At 44.0% G+C, this 21,351-nt stretch overlaps 1 protein-coding gene across 1 annotated transcript in view; it reads right to left on the minus strand.

Annotated features, from left to right (window-relative positions):
- LOC126335078 (cysteine-rich protein 1-like) overlaps nt 1-21,351 on the minus strand; it is a 138,819-nt gene continuing 117,468 nt past the window's right edge. Inside the window, exons 2-3 of the mRNA XM_049997970.1 lie at nt 8,730-8,882; nt 1-400 (exon numbers count right to left, since the gene is read on the minus strand). Coding sequence (XP_049853927.1) covers nt 357-400; nt 8,730-8,882 — 197 coding nt within the window. The 3' untranslated portion in view covers nt 1-356. The remainder of the gene's footprint in view (nt 401-8,729; nt 8,883-21,351) is intronic.

Consider the following 21,351-nt stretch of genomic DNA (forward strand, 5'->3'; position numbering starts at 1 on the left):
TTATACTGTATTATCATAACATTTATTAAAAATAAGTTAATGATGGAAATTACATCTGAAAACTTGCCCTACAGTAATTATGTTAAAAATGCAACTTAATTACATTCTGTGTAATCAGTCACATATTCTTCAAAATCTTACTATAAAAATACATTCCTCCTTTAAATTTCAGGCAAAAATATGAATCTCTTAATTAGTACCCAATTAACATGATGAATGTGTTTTTTATGTGAGTCGTGGACCTGGCGGCCAAGGCTGTGCACAAGATGTGGTTTGTTCTAGAATCTAGAGTGTGAAGAGGTGCACACTGGTAGCCTTGCTGTTGTGGTGTAGCCGTCAGACCGGAGTCCCAGCACCTACTTCTTGTAGACGTAGCTCTCAGCACCACCACGGCCGAAGCCTGCAACAGATCCAGGAAACGTAGTGCTGGCGTTATTTTACTTCATATGGACATTATGAATCAACAAGAAACTTGATTAAAAATATAAACACTCTAAAACTGGCTATAAAATCAAGCTGAGATGGAGAAAAATGGGGGAGGAGGTGATGGGTGCACAGAAGGCAAAAGAGTAGGCTCAAGGAGATGGAGGAGGGAGGAAAAGATGGCCAGAGAGAGGGAGAGGAGGAGATGGACAAAGGGAGTGAGACTAGGATATATATCCAGGTCCCCTACAGATTAGAAACGTGTGCTTTTCTTTTCTTTCTTTTCCATTTAATTACACTGACCCACAGCAACACGTGGCTGCAAACAGCTAGCTTAAAAAAAAATGGTACAGCTGATTAAAACTTAAATGTCATAAGCTAAGGTCAATGGTTAGTTTACAGCTAGTTTTAAAAAATATGGTGCAGCTGAGTAAAACACAAATGTCATAAGCTAGGGTCAGTGGCTCGATTATTACACCAGACTGGGGAAGTAAGATTGAAACTGCACGCAGTGCTTGTAGTAAGATTCGAAATGAAAACCACAGAAATATTAATAGAGATGAGGGAACATGGATCAACACACGAAGAAGATAAAAAACGAAAAACCTTGAGGAGATGCCACAGCAGAATATGGATTAAAGGTAAACCAAAAGAGACAAAAATCTTGAGGAGCAGCAAAAATTAGATGATTGGCACAAACGTGACATCAAAATTGGGAATCAGTTGGTCGATGAAGTGAAAGGATTCTTTCCGCTTGGGGGGGACGAGGTATAGCAAGCATAACAAGACCGGCACAGGCAAAGAAAGCGTTCCTCACGGGAATAAGTCTTCTAATAAGTCTACTAGTATCAAACATGGATCCCAATTTGAGGAAGGAATTTCTTAGAATGTACATCTGGAGCACAACACTGTATGAAAGTGAATCATCAACTGTGGAGAAATCCGCGCAAGTCATACACAACATTTCCTATTGAAAGAGTCTGTCACGATCCCGTAAAACTGTGTGTGTCATGTGGGAATGAATCGGCCATCCATACAATACAATCATGTTTAGCGTGGTAGAAAAATAGCTACCATGGCAAATGGCTACTTGGTAATGAGGACAGTCTTGTTTATTTTTTTGTTACATCTCCTATATTCTTAGCATCCTTTAGAGGAATACATATTATTGCACCTGTTATACAGAAACGTGTAACGTTCATACACTCATGGCAGGCGGGACCATTCTGGAGTCCGAAAGGCTCACAGTTCTACAATGGAGCGTCAACCAAACAGAAGGCAATAGTTGACCTTAATTGGTCGTGCAACAATAAGGTCAACAGATCTTAATTGACCCTCGTACTTCTTATTGGCAAAATAATTGTTCCCCAGCTAAAGGAGCAGTACGCCAGACTTGCGGTGACGTCAGTCCACATTTACCAACAGTGCAGATCATTTCCACTTGTGACAGAGGAGAACTTACGACTTAGCCGTTGAGACGGGCAATTGCTTACTGAAGGCTCTTCGGTGTGAGAAGGGTCTAGAACAAAAATCCGTACATACATTATCCAAAATTCGCCTGTTATGTGTGCTTGGATTCGACCGTTGGCAAGGTCGGCAACGCAGCAATCGAAGCAGTATTTTTTTCTTTTCCTTTTCTTTGCTTTCTTCAATATCTAAATCTAAATATCCACCACGTATGACAACTCATCTAGCGTGGCATTGAGACCTACTGAGCTACAGCACATAACGGTTAATACGCATTTATTATTATAATGACATATCTGTTATAATACCGACAATTATTACGAGCAGCCAAAACAGTAATGGGTCACCCTTCAAAATGGAGATAATTACTAAAGTACTGCCCGCTTATTGTCAAAGTATTGAAGCCGTTAAGATTCGGCCATTATCCTTTCATTTATTCCACAATTACATTCACTATTGTCTCTCTCTTTAGAGCACTACAAATATATGTCATATGAAAAAAAAGGGATCAATTAACGTGCTTAGGAAACTACAACGAGAATTAAAGTCGTAGATCGAAATATAGGAAGCAGTGATTACAAGTTTGAACCAGTTAAACGGTCATATTCTGATCAAGATACAAACATGTAGTGTCTACGTGAAGAGAATAGGTAGGACACTTGAAACTTCCTGGCAGATTAAAACTGTGTGCCCGACCGAGACTCGAACTCGGGACCTTTGCCTTTCGCGGGCAAGTGCTCTACCAACTGAGCTACCGAAGCACGACTCACGCCCGCTACTCACAGCTTTACTTCTGCCAGTATCCGTCTCCTACCTTCCAAACTTTACAGAAGCTCTTCTGCGAAACATGCAGAACTAGCACTCCTGAAAGAAAGGATACTGCGGAGACATGGCTTAGCCACAGCCTGGGGGATGTCTCCACAGTATCCTTTCTTTCAGGAGTGCTAGTTCTGCATGTTTCGTAGAAGAGCTTCTGCAAAGTTTGGAAGGTAGGAGACGGATACTGGCAGAAGTAAAGCTGTGAGTATCGGGCGTGAGTCGTGCTTCGGTAGCTCAGTTGGTAGAGCACTTGCCCGCGAATGGCAAAGGTCCCGAGTTCGAGTCTCGGTCGGGCACACAGTTTTAATCTGCCAGGAAGTTTCATATCAGCGCACACTCCGCTGCAGAGTGAAAATCTCATTCAGGTAGGACACTTGCTCATTTCAGTGTTAAAGTCCTGAAGGAAGTGTCAACTTACAATCGTGTTTGCAATGTACATATGTGAAACATACTGTGCAAACATCTTTGTAGCAAACTGAACGTAAGGTAAGTCATCATGACCGGCACAATGTCGTCCAAAATTAACAAGATCAAGACAGCAAAAAGAGTCCAGCAACTGGAGGGATCTTTCATTAATGAAATACACAGTTGCAGAACAACGAATTGTGCAAACAAGGAGGAACAGACAAGTAAATATACAACGAAAATCCTCGGAAGAAAGGTGACGTTGATTTCAAGACAGCCTTTTGAGTAAATTAGAGCATTTGAATTCAAAGAATACTGTGAACAGTTTTGCTGGTTCCACTGTAAACCTTGCGTAGAAACCATCACAAATAAGGTAAAAGAGCCCCTACTAAGCCATGCAGATTGTCATTTTCCTCTGCTTCAAGCGAGAGTAGAATAGGATAGAAAATCAATAATATTGGTAGGAAGAAACCCTGTACAACGGTTTGTGGAGTTTGCATAGGTTGTCCCAATCCGTAGAGCCAAAATAACGCGGACAGAGCAAGCTAAGCCGATTATTTTGAACCAATGGCAGAAATGAGTGTTTCAGGCATTAGCTCTTGAATGAACAGTGCTTGCGAGATAGGCCAAAAGGACGAGAAAGATAATATGGAGAATTAACTACGAGAAAGATTTGTGCAAATTGAGTGTAACATCAACTGAATGTTGACCAGGAGGAAAGGCGAAAACGAATATTTCGATCTTAATTAGTAAAGTCGTCAATAGAATCCGACTGACAAGTGCGGCGATTTTCTTGTGTGAATGAGACGTGGGACAACCACTTGATGCCAGTAGCTAGACAGCAATAAAGGCAAGTGGGTGGAAACCAGCGGACGTACATACAAAAAAGCACAAAAACAATAACTGACAAGTGACATGGAAGTCTCCTAGAGAACTTTGACGAAAGAAAACACAGGTCTTAAGAGACCTGGATGGCAAAACAGGAAAGTCATCTTTCGTCAGGACAGCACACCCGTCTACAGAGTTCGACTACAGTGAAGGAACACAGAGGCGTAAAGTAAGAATATGTGGGGACATTCACAGTATTCAACATTGTCTGACTTCCTTTTATCCTCACATCTACAGTAATTTGTGGACGGGCAATATGTCGGGTCCAGTGAAATTGGAAATCTGTGGTAGGTTCCTATGGGACCAAACTGGTCCGGTCAGCAGTCCGTGGGCTTACGCACTAGTTAATCTAACTTACGCTAAGCACAACACACATACACGCATGCCCGAGGGAGGACTCGAACCTCCGAGGTGGGGGGGGGGGGGGGGGGGGGGGTCGCGCGCGAACCGTTGAAAGTCGCCCAAGACGGCGCGGTTATCCCGCGCGGCGGATCCAGTAATGAGTTTATGTCATCTGTAGATGGATGTTTCGTACTCATCCAGAATCACACTTCAATTGCGAAATCTCAATGTTGGAAAAAAAACACATTTGACCTACAATGGGGATACGTCGAAAAATAAAGCAATTATTTTCATATTTACAAATATGGGCATTAACTGAAGTTTCCATCGTTGCTTAACAGAATATGAGAATAATATCGCAAACGAAACACTTTCCAATATTCTGAAAAATGCGGGGTGTAAAAGTCCGGGAACACTTTCAATTATTTATTGCACAAGAACCAAACATTGTACAGATATCATACATATGTAATTTTGAAGAAAAACTCCTAAAGTTTTTTATGTACACCGCCACAGCGTAGTTTGGTAATTTGCCGGTAGTCAGCGCTAGTCGCAAACATGGTGAGTTCAGGTGCGGAGCGAGCTTTCTGTGTGTTGGAGTTCGAAATGGCCTCCCTGATCACCAGACCTCACTCCGTGTGACTTTTTTCTATGGGGACACATTAAATATCTGGTATATATGCCGTCTCTACCACGTGATGTAGCAAAGCTCTTGGAGAGAATGCGGGAAGCGACTGCCACAGTCGACGATGTCTTGCTGGGACGGGTATGGCAAGAATTCCGATTACCGTATAGACGTCTGCCGGGTTACTCAGGGTTCACATATGGAATGTTTGTAAAAAAAGCTTTCAGAGTTTCTCTTCAAAATGGAACATGTATGACATCTTTACAATGTTTAATTCTTGTGCAACAAATAATTGAAAGTGTTCCCGGACTTTATGTACGCGCCGTATTTATTTAATCACAAACCGGTTTTCAGCTTCTCAGGTGACAGTTACGTGACAACTGAATGTCGCAACCACAGTTGCAAAACGGTTCGTGTATAATAATGATGGAAGCTGAAAGAATATTAATGAAAAATGCTACAGTTATTGTCCCGCGCTCGCAAGGGGACACACATGACATAAGTGTTACAGACACAAAAGCCGAGTCACGTACAAGATACAAACACTACATACAAACAAATAATAGGTCTCAGCAGTAGATATAGCAGAGAAGACCATCTGCAAATCGAGAACAAATTCACAGAACGGAACTGAGCAAGGAGTATTTGTAGACTACTTCTTTATCAGCTGCTGATAAAATGGCTGTGAAAGAGTGCCAAAAAAGTGTGTTTACTCCAGTAATCAAGTTCCACAAGCACCAACAGGCACGTTATCAGAAGTTATCACAGAAGGTCTTTATCCATCTGTGAATGTCCAATGATATACGTTGCGGATGTAAGACTATGTAAATATGAAGAAGAGTTAGTTACTTATGTGTTCCGTAATTCATATTCACGATAAACTTTAGGATGGGGAATGTGTCAACATAACAAAAGTATAATATTTATTTAAATATTTAAAAGAAGATAAGAAATGGCTACTATGCTACTTCGTTTATTGCGTGTTGAGCTATCTGCATTGGCAGTCTGGATTGTCTGCTGTGGCTATTTCCGAGCACCCGTATTTGATTGTATTGTAATTGCTTACGAATACGGCTGGTTTGAATATAGAGATAATGTACGAAACTAGTCACTACTAATAAATAAAGGATGCTTCTTAACGAAACTTTTGGAGATCTCCGACCATTTATTCCAACTTTTATAATATAGAATTTATGACTGACAGAATCAAATGTCTTGTTTAGGTCACATAAAGACCCAACTGGTAATATTTTGCCACTTAGAGACTTAATTATGTGTTCATATATGTATAAACAGTTGACTCAGTAGAACGGCCCTTTTGAAACCCAAACTTTAATTGGCTAAATATCCCATTACCTTCTCAATTTTTTTTTTAGAAAATGATGCAAGGAGTGACACTAGATGGTAGTTATTAACATCTACGCATAATTTAACCTGTCTGGGAAAATACCCTGGATTAATGATGCATTACAGAAGTGACTAACATTACACATTATGGGGCCACAACTTTGTAGTGTCTTACTGGAGATGTTACCGCGGCGGAGAAACTTTTACTTTTAGTCGTAATAATCTTCCGTATTTCAGATGGTGATGTGTGATTAATTTTTATTTCACTAGATGTCCTCTGTGTTCTTTATTAGTGTACCGCTTCGCATTCTCCTCTGAATTGTTTGCATCAGTTCTCCAACTGAGGGAAAGGAGAAAATTAAATTACATTGGGGCAGCAATGAGAACGTGGATACCGGCCGGAGGTGTGCCAGAATAATCCGTGAAGTTGTGTTGAACCGCTGTGCTACGGTGGCTTTGTGGCTAACGCGCCTGCCTCGTAAGCAGGCTACCCGGTTTCGATTCCCGGCCTTGGTACAAATTTACTCTCGCTACTTCGATCTACAGGGTGCGGCGCTTGAACAAATTTCAGTTCGAATTTCCCGCCATATCGTAGTTCCGCCGGAAGTAGCGATTGGTTTTCTTGAAAGCCATGGGCATCTAGTGAACAATCAAACTGGCCGAGATGTGACGGACAAGTGCGGAGTACAACCGAAGAGCCGCGATTATCGGAAGCCGTCACGCTTGCGTTCGCCCACTCAAATAGTTCAATTTTTTCGGGTACCCGAGATCAATTGTTTAAGATATTGCGGCCAAGTATAATGCTTCGGAGATATCTGGGAAAGGTTCTAACTCCCTCGTGTGAAGGACAAACATAGACACACATCCATGCCCGAGGGAGGACTCGTACCTCCGCCGGGACCAGCCGCACAGTCCGTGCCTGCAGCGCCCAAGACCGCTCTGCTAACCCCGCGCGGCATTTCGGAAGACCCGGGGCTATCGCTGAAAAAACTGGCGTCAGTATTGAACGTCAGCGGGCGAACATGGCGTCGGACGGCAGAGGAGGACTTCATATGAGTCATTAAGTCTAAATCTGGGGATAACGCTGACATGTTCTGATCAGAGGAGTTCTGGCCACCGAATACCCCGGATTTAAATCCCCTCGACTACTATGTTTGGAGTGCAGTCGAAAGAGCTACCAATAAGACGAGGCACCCTAATGTCGCACCGCTATCGAAGCACCATTCGCGAATATGGACGGCGCTGTTTTAGAGAGTGCGTGCGATCGCTTCATGACAAGACTGGAGGCGTTTGTTGCGGCTGAAGGAGGTTACATCGAGTAATCTTACTCCTGAAAGATACCAACACTTACATGCAAAAGGATTTTCATTTTCATTTGTATTTTGAATTGCAGGATGTATGTACGTATAGCCATCTCGATTGCACAAAATTATTGTCAAACTGCCCATGATTTGACAATAATTTTCTGCAACCGAGGTGGCTATACGTACATACATCCTGCAATTAAATAACGTACGGTTGCTGGATCTCAGCTAATAAAAATGTTTGTCATTTGTATATTGTTCTAATAAATTTGTTTTGAGTTTCTTGTGTCCGGATTTAAGCGCCGCACCCTGTATATACATGAAAAAATTAATTTATCCGCTGGTAGATAAATATGGGGTGTTGTCGGTGTAAGACTATGTAAATATTTCGAGTGGGGACGTTCATAGTAGATAGCGAGTAGGCCAGTGAGTGAGAGACAGAGAGAGAGAGAGAGAGAGAGAGAGAGAGAGAGAGAGAGTATGTTGCAGGATTTCGTGGCCATTATCACTAACATTAAAACCTGCCCGCCCGGTTAGCCGATCGATCTAACGCACGGCTTTCCGTAGCAGAAAGGAGCGCATAGTCCCCGGCACGAATCCGCCCGGAGGACTTGTGTCGAGGTCCGGTGAGCCGGCCAGTCTGTGGATTACTTTACCACGCAAACATAGGGGTTACACTAGTCTGGTGTGAGACGTTCCCTGGGGGGTCCACCGGGGGCCGAACCGCACAATAACCCTGGATTCGGTGTGGGGCGGCGGAGGGGTGAAGTGGACTGCGGTAGTCATCGTGGGGTTGTGGACCACAGCGGCTGCGGCGGAGACGGAGCCTCTCCGTCGTTTCTAGGTCGCCCGTTAACATACAACAACGTTAAACTCATCTGGGTTGTTAGACCGCGTCATATTTCCTCTAAAATAATCGACGTCTCGACCCCTTTCCTGCGATCTTCTTCATGATATTCCGGTGTTCTAGCAATAGTGGACACCGTAAGATCATGAAAAGGATGCAAACAGAGGGGCCGAAACGCCGATTATTTTAGAGGCCTAACAACCCAGAAGATTTTAACTTTAGAGAGGTAGTAGTAGTTGGTCAGTAGTGTTTTTTGGCTCACCTGTGGGCCCGAAGAGCGCGTTGTAGCATGGGTGGGTGCAGTAGGGCTTTCCCTCGTGCTCGGCGTGGCTGCCCGGGGTCAGCGTCTTGTTGCACTTCTCGCAGCGCAGGCACGCAGAGTGCCAGTCCTTGCCCAGCGACGTCTTCCGCTCCGCTGCAACACACGCACAAAGCGCACGCACGTCAGGCATCAGCATGCAGCACACACAACGCATCACGCACCTCGCAGCGCTGCAATGCGGAAGGCGAGTCCTCCTCTGCACACGCCGCGTGCGTCTTAAGGAGGCCAGGCAGCGACAGCAGGTTCTTTATTTGTATCTGTTCCCACTTTACTTTTTTATTAGCGTTGCTGCATACACCGTGCGCAGAAAACGTGTAGCGAAGCTTTCAGAACACTTTGCTTCCTTGTTGCTGTATACATTTTTACACACACACACACGCACGCACGCACGCACAAACGCGCATGAGCACACACTCCAATCCTCCACTCAGCTTTTTATGCTGAATTATTTATTTCCAATGGATTTCGAATCCTTTTTATGGATCCACATTCACACTTAGACGCCGTTATCGAAATTACTTACACACGGCGGAAATCTGGAAGCACGAAAAGTGCAATACATTACAATGTCTAATACAACGTAGGAAACCAGTTAGCATTCAAAACACCTTCCAGTCGTCTCGGAATGGATAAGTACAGGTCCTGTACCATTCTCAAGGGAATCCTACACCATTATTCCACCGAGCGAGATGGTGCAGTGGTTAGCAAAGTGTACTCGCATTCGGGAGGACGACGGTTCAAACCCGCGTTCAGCCATCCTGATTTAGATCTTCCATGATTTCCGTAGTCGCTTCAGGCAAATTCCGGTATGGTTCCTTTGAAAGGACACGGCCGACTTCTTTCCCCTTTCTTCCACAGTCCGTTGGAACCGATGGCCTCGCTATTTGGTCCTCTTATCCCAAATGAGTTATACTATTTGGGGAGCAAAATAACTCATGATGGTCGAAGTAGAGAGGATATAAAATGTAGACAGGCAATGGCTAGGAAACCGTTTCTGAAGAAGAGAAATTTGTTAACAGCAAGTATAGATTTAAGTGTCAGGAAATCGTTTCTGAAAGTATTTGGATGAAGTGAAGCCACGTATGGAAGTGAAACGTGGACGATAAATAGTTTAGACAAGAAGAGAATAGAAGCTTTTGAAATGTGGTGCTACAGAAGAATGCTGAAGATTAGATGAGTAGACCACATAACTAATGAGGAAGTAATGAATAGAATTGGGGAGAGAAGAAATTTGTGGTACAACTTGACTAGAAGAAGGGGTCGGTTGGTAGGACATTTTCTGAGGCATTAAGGGATCAGCAATTTAGTATTGGAGGGCAGTGTGGAGGGTAAAAATCGTAGATGGAGACCAAGAGATGAATACACTAAACAGATTCAGAAGGATGTAGGTTGCAGTAAGTACTGGGAGATGAAGAATCTTGCACAGGATAGAGTAGAATGGAGAGCTGCATCTCTGGACTGAAGACCACAGCAACATCCTAAATCAACCAACCAACCATTCTTCCTACAAAATAGTGCAAGTTCAAATAAGATGATGGAGTCCGGGTAGCGATCATGTACACTTCTATCTGAAGTAGACCATAAAGGCTTAATAATACAGCGATCTGGTCACTGTGGAACTCAGGGGGGATGCGGCGATTCATCCTAGTGTTCACAAAGCCAGTCCTAGACGATGCGAGTTGTCTGAACAGGGGCCCTGTTGTCTTGGAACACCGCATCCTTACTCAGGAACAAAGTTTTTTCCATAGGGTGGACCTGACCAGCCAAAAAATCACATAACGGTTCAAATGGCTCTGAGCACTATGGAACTTAACATTTGAGGTCTTCAGTCCCCTAGAACTTAGAACTACTTAAACCTAAGGCCATCACACGCATTCGTGCCCGAAGCACGATTCGAACTTACGACCGTAGCGGTCGCACGGTTCCAGACTGAAGCGCCTACAACCACTCGGTCACTACGGCCGTCCTATCACATAATCCTTGGCAGTAATGCGACCTTACAAAGTAACCACGGTATCCACCGAATACCACGACATGGCTGCCCAAATCGTCACCAAAACCCTCCAACCTCCCTCCCCCAATATTTCAAAATCGTGTCCGGAACCCCCAACCTGCCCCCCTCCCCCTACCCCTCCCCCAATATTTCAGTCTCGGGACATAAACTCGGAAACAATTTGGAAATCGCGAAAGAAGACTCAGCCGACCAAATAACTTTCTTTCATTGCTCCACAGTCCAGGTTTTATGGCTTTGACTCGATGTTACGGGCATTTGCAACAGTGATGAATGTTTTTGTAATTCCAGCTCGCCCTGCAGTTCGCTGCTTATGGAGCTCCCTTCGTGTTGTTTCTGCAATGACTTTTGCAGCTGGCGTCGTCTTATTTTTCGCCAGTCCTCTTCCTGTTCGCGGTGTAAACTTCGATAAGGTGCCTCTTGAAACACCAAACACCTCGGTTCATTTGGTTATGGAAGCATTCACCATTACGAACAACAACGTTAGAATGTATAAGGGGGCGATCAAAAAGTTTCCGTTCGAACAGTGTATAGTCCAGAAGCGGAATGCCAATCAGGTAATCGTCACACCGACGCACTAAGTTGAAGAGACGTCTTTGGTAGAACACCGTGCCTCGCTGCGTGAAGAAGTCCGTAACTGCCTGCTGGACATCCTCGTCCGACAGGAATCGTCGACATTTGAAGACCTTTCTTAAGGCACCGAAGGCGTAATAATCGTATGGGGAGAGATCAGGACTGGAGGGGGGGTGCTGGAGTGTTTTCCATTTAAGTTGGCGTAGCTTCTGCGTTACATCTGCGATACGGAGACGTGCGTTATCTTGAACAACAGCACCTCTTGTCGTGCACCATTCCACAAAGGTGGTTTTCGACGGACATGCTGCCGGATACACTATCTTCATTCTCCGATGAAAGTTTACCGGTTTTTGTTCTCCGGTAGCCAAGAAAAGAATAACGCAGCACATTGGTCCTGTTTGGACGCACTTGGCAATAACGTCGCCATTGTTCCCGTTTGCGCGTGTACCGCACGCAAGTCGTAAAGACAAGAATGCTGCACTAATCCCTTAGCCACATGTCGGTGCTTGTATACCCGCATCGAGGTCGCGCTACGTTGAATATACGCTGCAGCACGCCCTCAAACGGAAGCTTTTGGATCGCCCTTTATATTTGAGTACGACAAAATGCCCTCACAACTGCACAGAACACTGGTCTAACCACGGCTGACACTTGCGGCAACGTACCGGTATTGAGGACACTGCATAGGTGGCGTTCGTGGTCAAATACACTACTTGTCATTAAAGTTGCTACACCAGGAAGATGACGTGCTACAGACACAAAATTTAACCGACAGGAAGAAGATGCTGTGATACTCAAGTGATTAGCTTTTCAGAGCATTCACACAAGGTTGGCGCCGCTGGTGACAACTACAACGTGCTGACATGAGGAAAGTTTCCAACCGATTTCTCATACACAAACAGGAGTCGGCTGACGAAACGTTGTTGTGATGCCTCGTGTAAGGAGCAGAAATGCGTACCATCACGTTTCCGACTTTGATGAAGTCGGATTGTAGTCTATAGCGATTGCGGTTTATCGTATCGCGACATTGCTGCTCGCGTTGGTCGAGGTCCAATCACTGTTAGCAGAATATGGAATCGGTGGGTTCAGGAGGGTAATACGGAACGCCATGCTGGATCCTCGTATCACTAGCAGTCGAGATGACAGGCATCTTATCCGCATGGCTGTAACGGATCGTGCAGCTACGTCTCGATCCCTGAGTCAAAGGATGGGGATGTTTGTAAGACAACAACCATATGCACGAACAGTTCGACGACGTTTGCAGCAGCATGGACTATCAGCTCGGAGACCGTGGCTGCGGTTACCCTTGACGCTGCATCACAGACAGGAGCGCCTGCGATGGTGTGCTCAACGACGAACCTGGGTGCACGAATGGCAAAACGTCATTTTTGCGGTTGAATCTAGTTCTGTTTACAGCATCATGATAGTCGAATGCGTGTTTGGCGACATCGCAGTGAACGCACATTGGAAGCGTGTATTCGTCATCGTCGTACTGGCGTATCACCCGGCGTGATGGTATGGGGTGCCATTAGTTACACTTCTTGTTCACATCTTGTTCGTATTGATGGCACTTTGAACAGTGGACGTTACATTTCAGATGTTAAATGGGCAGCTATACCTGTACACGCCATCCAAGCTCTGCTTGACTCAATGGCCAGGCGTATCAAGGCCGTTATTACAGCCAGAGGTGGTTGTTCTGGGTACTGATTTCTCAGGATCTATGCACCCAAATTGCGTGAAAATGTGATCACATGTCAGTTCTAGTATAATACATTTGTCCAATGAATGCCCGTTAATCGTCTGCATTTCTTTTTGGTGCAGGAATTTGAATGGCCAGTAGTGTACAACAGCGCAGCTTGCGGGCTTGGCTAGCATCTGTATTTACGTTCAAGTATACGTTGCTCGCAATATTTCCATATTTTTGTCCTACCTCTGTACTTTCGAGTGTATAACACTTCCATAACTGTTCCTATGTGTCTGAAGATAAAGTCATAAAAACGCTTAGTAATAGATGGCAAATAAAGTAAATAACAAGCGCAGCTCAGTGGAAAATATCCTGTATACACCATAACAAAGAAATTACAGTTTACATTTCACATAAAAATGTTATTATTGCTGTTTTCTGCAGCTCTCCATCTCCGCATAACCAGTGCACAATGCAACCTACATATATTTTAAACTGCCAATCGTCTATCTATTTATGCTTCGGGTTGCGTCCAATGAACATATACCTTCTCTCAGTCAACTTTGGTTAGAAATCTTTTTTCTCCGCAAACCGATTTAGTATCTCTTCATCAGCTACTCGGCTTACCCTTCTGATCTTCAGCATTCTCCTGTAACATGATATTTCAACAATTCTTTTCATGCCTGCACTGTTTATCATCAACGCATTTCTGATTTTAAGCGTCTTACTGAGGTTCCATGGCCAAAATGCTTCTACTTTTAATATAGATCTCACGGAAGTAGATCGTGCCACAGGGCGTTAACGCTCGAAATACTTTGCTGAGCTCCGCGACCTGCGTTCAACGCCTACGGCCGGGTGACGCTTAGTTTTGAAAAGTCTGACACGCATCACAACAGTTTACTCGGTCCCGCTCAACAACATGTCTGCCTACATAATCTGTAAGCGGCGTGACTCACTCACATTCGCCTAATGTACCTGTCATATCGTCCACACATTGCTGAATCCAAATAGGCTGAGGGATATTTTTTTTTTTTTTTAGGAGAAGGGATGCTAAACATCTGCGTCCTAAAATAGTTACGGACGGTGGTGGTTAAACAGTAAAACGTTAAAAGTTTCTACTATGACAAATATAAAGTTTTTTATCCTAAATTCGAATTCACACAAACACGTACGCAAATAAAAACTTGAATTAAATACGTTCTTAAAACATGAGTTGCAAACCTTGAAGACGGTATAGGAGCGACTAAATTACAGAGCAGGTACACATCACCAGTTGTTCACCCTACTACACATCATATATAGAAGGTTGTTAGAAATAAATAGTACCAATTGTGTCACTTACTGACTAGTCTGTGATTTTGCGAAACATCTGCTATAAATAAATATGAATTACTTTTCTTCATTTCGAAAATAAAATAGCTCAAAGAAAATTATTTTTCTTTATAAAGATTAGTTAGGCGCTAATGTTGATATGATAATCCCCCCATTATCATATAAACATTAGCGGGCATATTAGCTTGTACCTGATTGCACTCAGGGGTAATGGTCTCAGAAAGATCAGGAACCACTGGTGTAAGGTCTATCCATTCGCCTGGTTGTGTGTTCCGGACACCTGCATTCCATTTTCAGTACAATAAAAATGAAGTCATTCTCTCCCTGATCCAAATGCTCGCTTTCCCGTCCCTCCCAGTAATTCACAACAAACACCTCCCCTTTGCTCATTGTGCAAGCCTCAGTTTTTGAATGGCTTTATTGTGCTACATATTACAGATAATGATAAATTTTCTCGATCTCCAGCCGCGTCAAGTGGATTAATATCCACGAGCTTTCGGCCAGTCCACCTGGGCCACTGTCATGTGATGACACTTGAGTGATTTCTGCTGCCGTCTTGAGGCAGTGACGTGACTGGTGCCTACCCCAGCGCCGTATCAGGCAGCGTTTTCGATGCGTGCTCTCCTCACCCACTTCAGCCTTCCGATGGCAAGAAAAGCTGTGCTTAGCTGCAGGCCGCTGGTGTTATCGAGCTTGTAGACAGAAATTCGGTCGCTTCTTTTACAATACTGTCGCAGAAACTATCTGTCCGTTTCGTAATGTAAGTCTTATCGAATGTAGTTCGGGGTCCGTTTTCCGGGCCACGTTCCGCTACCGCTCATTTCTCGGTATACGGTAGGCGTAAATGTCGACATACAAAAGTTGGCACAAATTCGATCGTCAATAAGAAGATCAATGCGCGAAGCGCACAACTTCCACCGCCATACCTCAGGAAGTAATCTTGCCGAGAGGCCGAGGCAATTCTGGTCATACGTAAGATCACTAGCCGGGTAGAAAGAAGCCTTCTGTCCAGTCACTCAGCGACTGGGCAATAGCGCAGGTGACTCCTCTAAATATAACGGGTAAAAGAACGGACCTCATAATTACAGACCAATATCCTTAACATCGGTTTGCTGCAGAATTCACGAACACATTCTGAATTCTGATATAAGAAACTTCCTTGAGACAGAAAAGCTTAGCCGGCCGCTGTGGCTGAGCAGTTCTACGCGCTTCAGTCTGGAACCGCGCGACCGCTACGGTCGCACGTTCGAATTCTGCCTCGGGCATTGATGTGCGTGCTGTTCTTAGGTTAGTTAGGTCTAAGTAGTTCTAAGTTCTAGGGGACTGATGACCTCAGAAGTTAAGTCCCATAGTGCTCAGAGCCATTTGAACCAATGAATGTACCTGCAAAATCACATCATCGTACGACACATAGCCCAGGAGGTATGAAGTCATAAACATTCAGATCCGTGAAAAATTAGCTTTTGTTGGAAACCGACTGTAGCTCACGGCGTGTGAATTTCCAAACTATATCCATCTAGTAATGAGCGCACTTAGCGACCTCCAAAAACTTTAAGCATAATTTCACATCTTTCCTCAACCTTCTCTCGCTCACTTGCTCATAGTAAAATTTTTAACACATTAGCTCTTTTCTCTAAAATTACAGGAAACCATTAGTACTTCGAAAAACAGCTGGAAAAATTTTGCTTCCAACGATTTTGTTTGGTATATACTGCATACGTTGGAAACACTACTAGTTTCCAGCGTCTGTAAATGATCATCTTTGCTTCTGTTTACTTCTGCTTCGGAGTAATTTTTTACGTCCTTCTAAAATTTGTTGTTTCTGGGCACAGATATTTGGGTGTGTAGATATTCTTTTGAATACAGTGATACGTTTCAGTGATCGATCGTTTCAATATAACGTGCTGCGTCGTGTCTGTCACTAAGGTTTGAACAAGTTGCGAAACATGGCTATCCCAAAGGACGGAAAATTGCTTTTTTTATAACTTTATTAAATTCGATAGTCATTCCTGATTACTCCGTTTATACTCAAAAATGACAGCTATATAATAAATTTCTGATTCAACGTCATGTATGGTGCCACGGCCTTTATTTAAATTACAGAAAACCATTACTACTTCGAAAAACAGTTGGAAATAGTTTGTATCCAGTGATTTTGTTTGGTATATATTGCATACGATGGAAACACTGCTAGTTTCCAGCGTCTGTAAATTAACATCTTTGCTTCTGTTTAGTCCTGCTTTGGGAAGATTTTTTACGTCCTCCTAAAAGTTTGTTGCTTCTGGGCTACAGATATTTGTGTGCGTAGATATTCTTTTGTACACAGTAATACGTTTCAGTGATCGACTGACAGCTAGATTGTAAGTGTCGAAAAATTTGGGCATAAGATCTGACTCTTAATATGAAAGACTAATTGCTTGTCTGTGACAGACTAAAGGCACAGGAAGCTGAAAGATGCACTCTTCAAATGACAAAGTCGCAACAAGTGCTAAAACAAAATGCCAAGAGGAAGTCTGAAGATGAAGAAAAGGAGCAGAATAAAGACTACGCTTCAGGAACGTTCTGTCAGCCACAATTTAATAGACCCATACACTCCCAATTTCTCACAATCTGAATTTTTCAGAATGTTACTACACACATGTACTTAAGTTAATAAACCATCGCCCTAATTTTTTTTTTTCTGTAACTTGAAATTATCCACACGTACCTAGCAGATCTGCGGTTTCAGCTACATCATAAAGAAATGAAATGTTTAAATTCTGAAAAAGATACAACAGATTAAAATATAAAATAGAATAAATATATTTTCTAGTTAACATATAGGTGCAATGTGTGTGACTGATCATTTTCTGGTTAACATATAGCCGCAATGTGCGTAACTGAATAGTCTACCATCTCAGCATCTTTAGAAAATTTTGTTCAGCAGTTTTCTGTTATTGTTTTCTCTAAAAATCAAGATATTCTAAACTGCTGGAAATACTTGCAAAATGTTTAGAGAGCTTTCTGCATTAACAGTAAAAAACTGCAGAACCGTAAAACTTACACAAAATAATTAGTGCTTGAAAGAAATAGGTGCTGATGTTCACATAATGTGGGGCCGGAAAGGTACCACGTGCCCTGAAAATGTTGACGTGGTACTGGTCACGGGTATTGACCAAGTTTATCAAAACATACTGCATAGCTACAATTTGTGCGATGGATCTGGCATACAGAGCAGTTTTTTGTATGTAATCAGACAGGAATACACGTCTTAGCGCAAGAGTAATGCAGAAGAATCAGTTCTGTTTTCTTTGTGCCACTGAAGTGGACACATGTTCTTGCGTCAAACTTTACACGTCAAGTACACTGTACATCATGTAAGCGTACAGCGGGAATTATAGAACAGCCTGGTTATTTAGCACGGTTCACATCCCCAGAGTCGCCTCGCATTTCCGGGTGACGGACGGAAGGCAGAACAAGGGGCCTTGTTAGCGCGTCTGTTTGCAGGTAGCTGGCGCGTGCAGCCCACGCACGAGCTGGACGGCTCGGTGCGTGCACGTGTGGGCCGCGAGTGCTGTCTCGCGAAGACATACAACACGCTGCGGCGACCGTGTAACACTGGCACTGCCCTAGGCTGGCCGGCGTAACGTATTGTCGGCAGCGCTCCTCTCTCTCTCTCTCTCTCTCTCTCTCTCTCACACACACACACACACACACACACACACACACACACACACTACTACTACATTAGTAGTGACAGTGCGTGGCCACATGCTGACGTAATTACGCAACACATACGGCTGTCCTGCGCTCGAATGCGACAGGAGACACTTCAAACCCTGATCGCGCCGCCCAGTATGAGATTTTTTTTCTCTCATTCGTTCCTCTACACATGTGGGACAACTGCTTCAACTAGGCGATTACTTGATGGATGATAACGCGTTTAACGCGCACGGCATCTAACACATTAGCGCACGTGAATCCCCTGTATCATTTAAAAAAATCGTAACTTGGAAAGCATTACAGACAGAGAATCGTGGTTTGTTGTAAAACGTTCACAAGTTCTCAAAGTTTTTTTCCTTCTTCCTTTGTTTAAGACTTGTCTTGAGAGTGCATCAAAATGGCGACGGACCAGAAAAAGGCCCACAGTGTCATCTGACATGCAGAATTCAAATCTTTGACAGCGGTACTGCGGATTTAATGACGCCAGCATGTAAGGGCACAACTTCCAAAAACAACCACAATGTGAGGCCTACAGTGTTCAAGTAACTTACCGAAATACAGCCTGTGACAATCGACATTTCGACAGGTGATGACGCTGTCATTTTTAAGACGACTGCACAGCGCTTACTTATATGAGCACAAACATAATAAGTTAAAACTTTAAACAGACGGGCAATGTCAAAGACCTTCTCGAAGCGGACGACCCCCTGTTGTGGCCGAGCGGTTCTAGGCGTTTCAGTCCGGAACCGCGCTGCTGCTACGGTCGCAGGTTTGAATCCTGCCTCGGGTATGGATATGTGTGATGTCCTTAGCTTAGTTATGTTTAATTAGTTCTAAGTCTAGGGAACTGATGACCTCAGATGTTAAGTCCCATTGAGCTCAGAGCTATTTGAACCATTTTTGAACTTGTGTCTCCAGCACGTATTGACAGCTAAGATTCTGCGCAGCGACCAGAAGTCAGATCGTCGTGCGCCACGCCAATCCCAGGAAGCAAGGCCAATTATACACAAAGTACTACATAAGCGGTTACGCCTTTTTGTGTACAAAGTTCAAATGGCCTATGCATTGGAGCCAAACGATTGTCCTTTGCAGCACGCATTCACGTCTTCCATATTGGTCTCCACAGATGCTGACAATGACTACCTCAAAAAGTGCCTGTTTTCAGATGTAGCCACGTTCCGTATTTCTCGACAAGTGGATGGCCACATTTAGGCCTCCTAAAACGGACACGAGACATGTCCAAACATCCGTGAGACACCGAAGATTAATGTTTCGTGTGACCTTATGCACGACTGGGTGATACACCCATTTTTCTTGGCAGAGAAAACCATAAGGAGAAACGATTATCTGTTACGACAGCTGTGCATCATCTTCCAGAATGATGGTGCACCCCCACGCTGCAACTTGACCGTGCGAGTTGTGCTGAATGCCACGTTTCCTGACAAGGAGGACTGGTCGTCATGGTCCCATGTAACGCCCCTGCGCTCTCCTCATGTCACGCCATTACACTTATCTTTGTGGAGTTACGTCATGGTTTGCGTGTACACAACACCATTCGGTGAAACTGTTAAAACTGTGGCATATATTGACGGCTACTACTAAACGTTTCACATAATGCACGGCGCTCTATCTCTAATAATTTCCAAGTTAGCATTTTCTGAAATGTTAACGGGAGTTCATGGACACCCTGTATTTTCATATGGGGCGCGTACCCTAGAACAGTAAAAGGGGGGGAATGTTAGATTGCTATTAAACCATCGTAATTTGTGCTAGTCTTAATTTATTCTAAATTAGTCACACTTTATAGGTTACACATTAGTTAATTACGATTGTTAGCTGTCAGCACAAAATATCCTGTTTTACACTCTACTGCAATAGAAAATTTTACGAGGGTTTAGTTCAAATGGCTCTGAGCACTGTGGGACTTAACATCCAAGGTCATCAGTCCCCTAGAACTTAGAACTACTTAAACCTAACTAACCTAAGGACATCCACACATCCATGCCTGAGGCAGGATTCGAACCTGCGACCGTAGCGGACTTTCGGCTCCAGACTGAAGCGTCTAGAACGCTCGGCCACTTCGGCCGGCGAGGGTTTAGTAATCTACGGTTATAGAACGTAACATACGAGGTATTATGCGCGTTATAATTCTCATCCTATCAGGTATGAAACGACGATAGCCGCACTCTGTTAATATGTAAACTGGTGCTGAAAGCTCTTCCTTTAACCAAAAAGCAGGAGACGGAACTACAATAGGGGCAAACTGCCACGCTTTCAGGTATCGTAGTTGGTGCCACATATTAGTAATATATACCGTATCTTAGCTCACGACCCTGCCTTCCCACATCATGCGCAGTTACAAGACGAACCATATCGAGCAGCGGGCCGTCTAATGTAGCGCTTTACGACGTTGTCGAAACTAGAACAGCTTAGCAGTGCCACAGGAAGTACAGCACGACAGTGTCGTCAAGATATTCAAGAAACTTGCGGGAAACTGCATTCTCTTACGCCGTAGAAGCAAGGTGGATAAAAGCTCTCAACGACGGACGTCAAGATGTGGCGGACATTCGTCGGCCAGATCTTCCCCCTGTCAGTGGAGGAGAAGTGTCCGCCTGCTCTTAGCGCGTTTCTGGACAGTGGTCGACGCCAAATGATTCGTGAACTGGCCCGAGGCGCAGGATTACCGCTTACGACTGTCTTGCAGATTCTGAAGAAACGTCAGGACATGCGAATGGATTCCGCACGATTTGATGGAAATAAAGATACTGCTCATACCCTCTTGGTGAGCTATGGTCGCGAAGGAGACGCTTTCTTACGCCGTATCATTACGTTGCTGTCCGCAACGTCTTAATCCCTACAGCAGAAAGAACTCTTCTTCAGATGTACTGGAAAAAGATGATACAGGGTATCTAACGTTGATCTGAATATGCACTCCCGATGGTGATGTACAATCGTCCGAAACTGGTTGTGAGAACGTGAAGAGATGTGACTGGTGTCAGTTATTTGTGTTTATAAGCGACCGACGAATGTTGGACGAAGAATGGTCCGAGCTCCTGGATTTCGGTACTTCCAGTGAGGTGAGGACTGTGATGGCGACTGAGTCGCAGCTGTTTGATATTAGGAAAGAGTACAGGAGGAAGGGCGGTGGTGGAAACACCTGGAAGGTTTAAGCCAAATTAGCTCGTCAGTGGCGCGTTGCTAACCCAGAGGGCACCGAGGGACGAAGGCCCTCGCCAGTCATTTGGCTAATTCGCGAGTCC

Source organism: Schistocerca gregaria, chromosome 2, assembly GCF_023897955.1.
Source record: "Schistocerca gregaria isolate iqSchGreg1 chromosome 2, iqSchGreg1.2, whole genome shotgun sequence".
NCBI classification, from domain to species: Eukaryota; Metazoa; Arthropoda; class Insecta; order Orthoptera; family Acrididae; genus Schistocerca; species Schistocerca gregaria.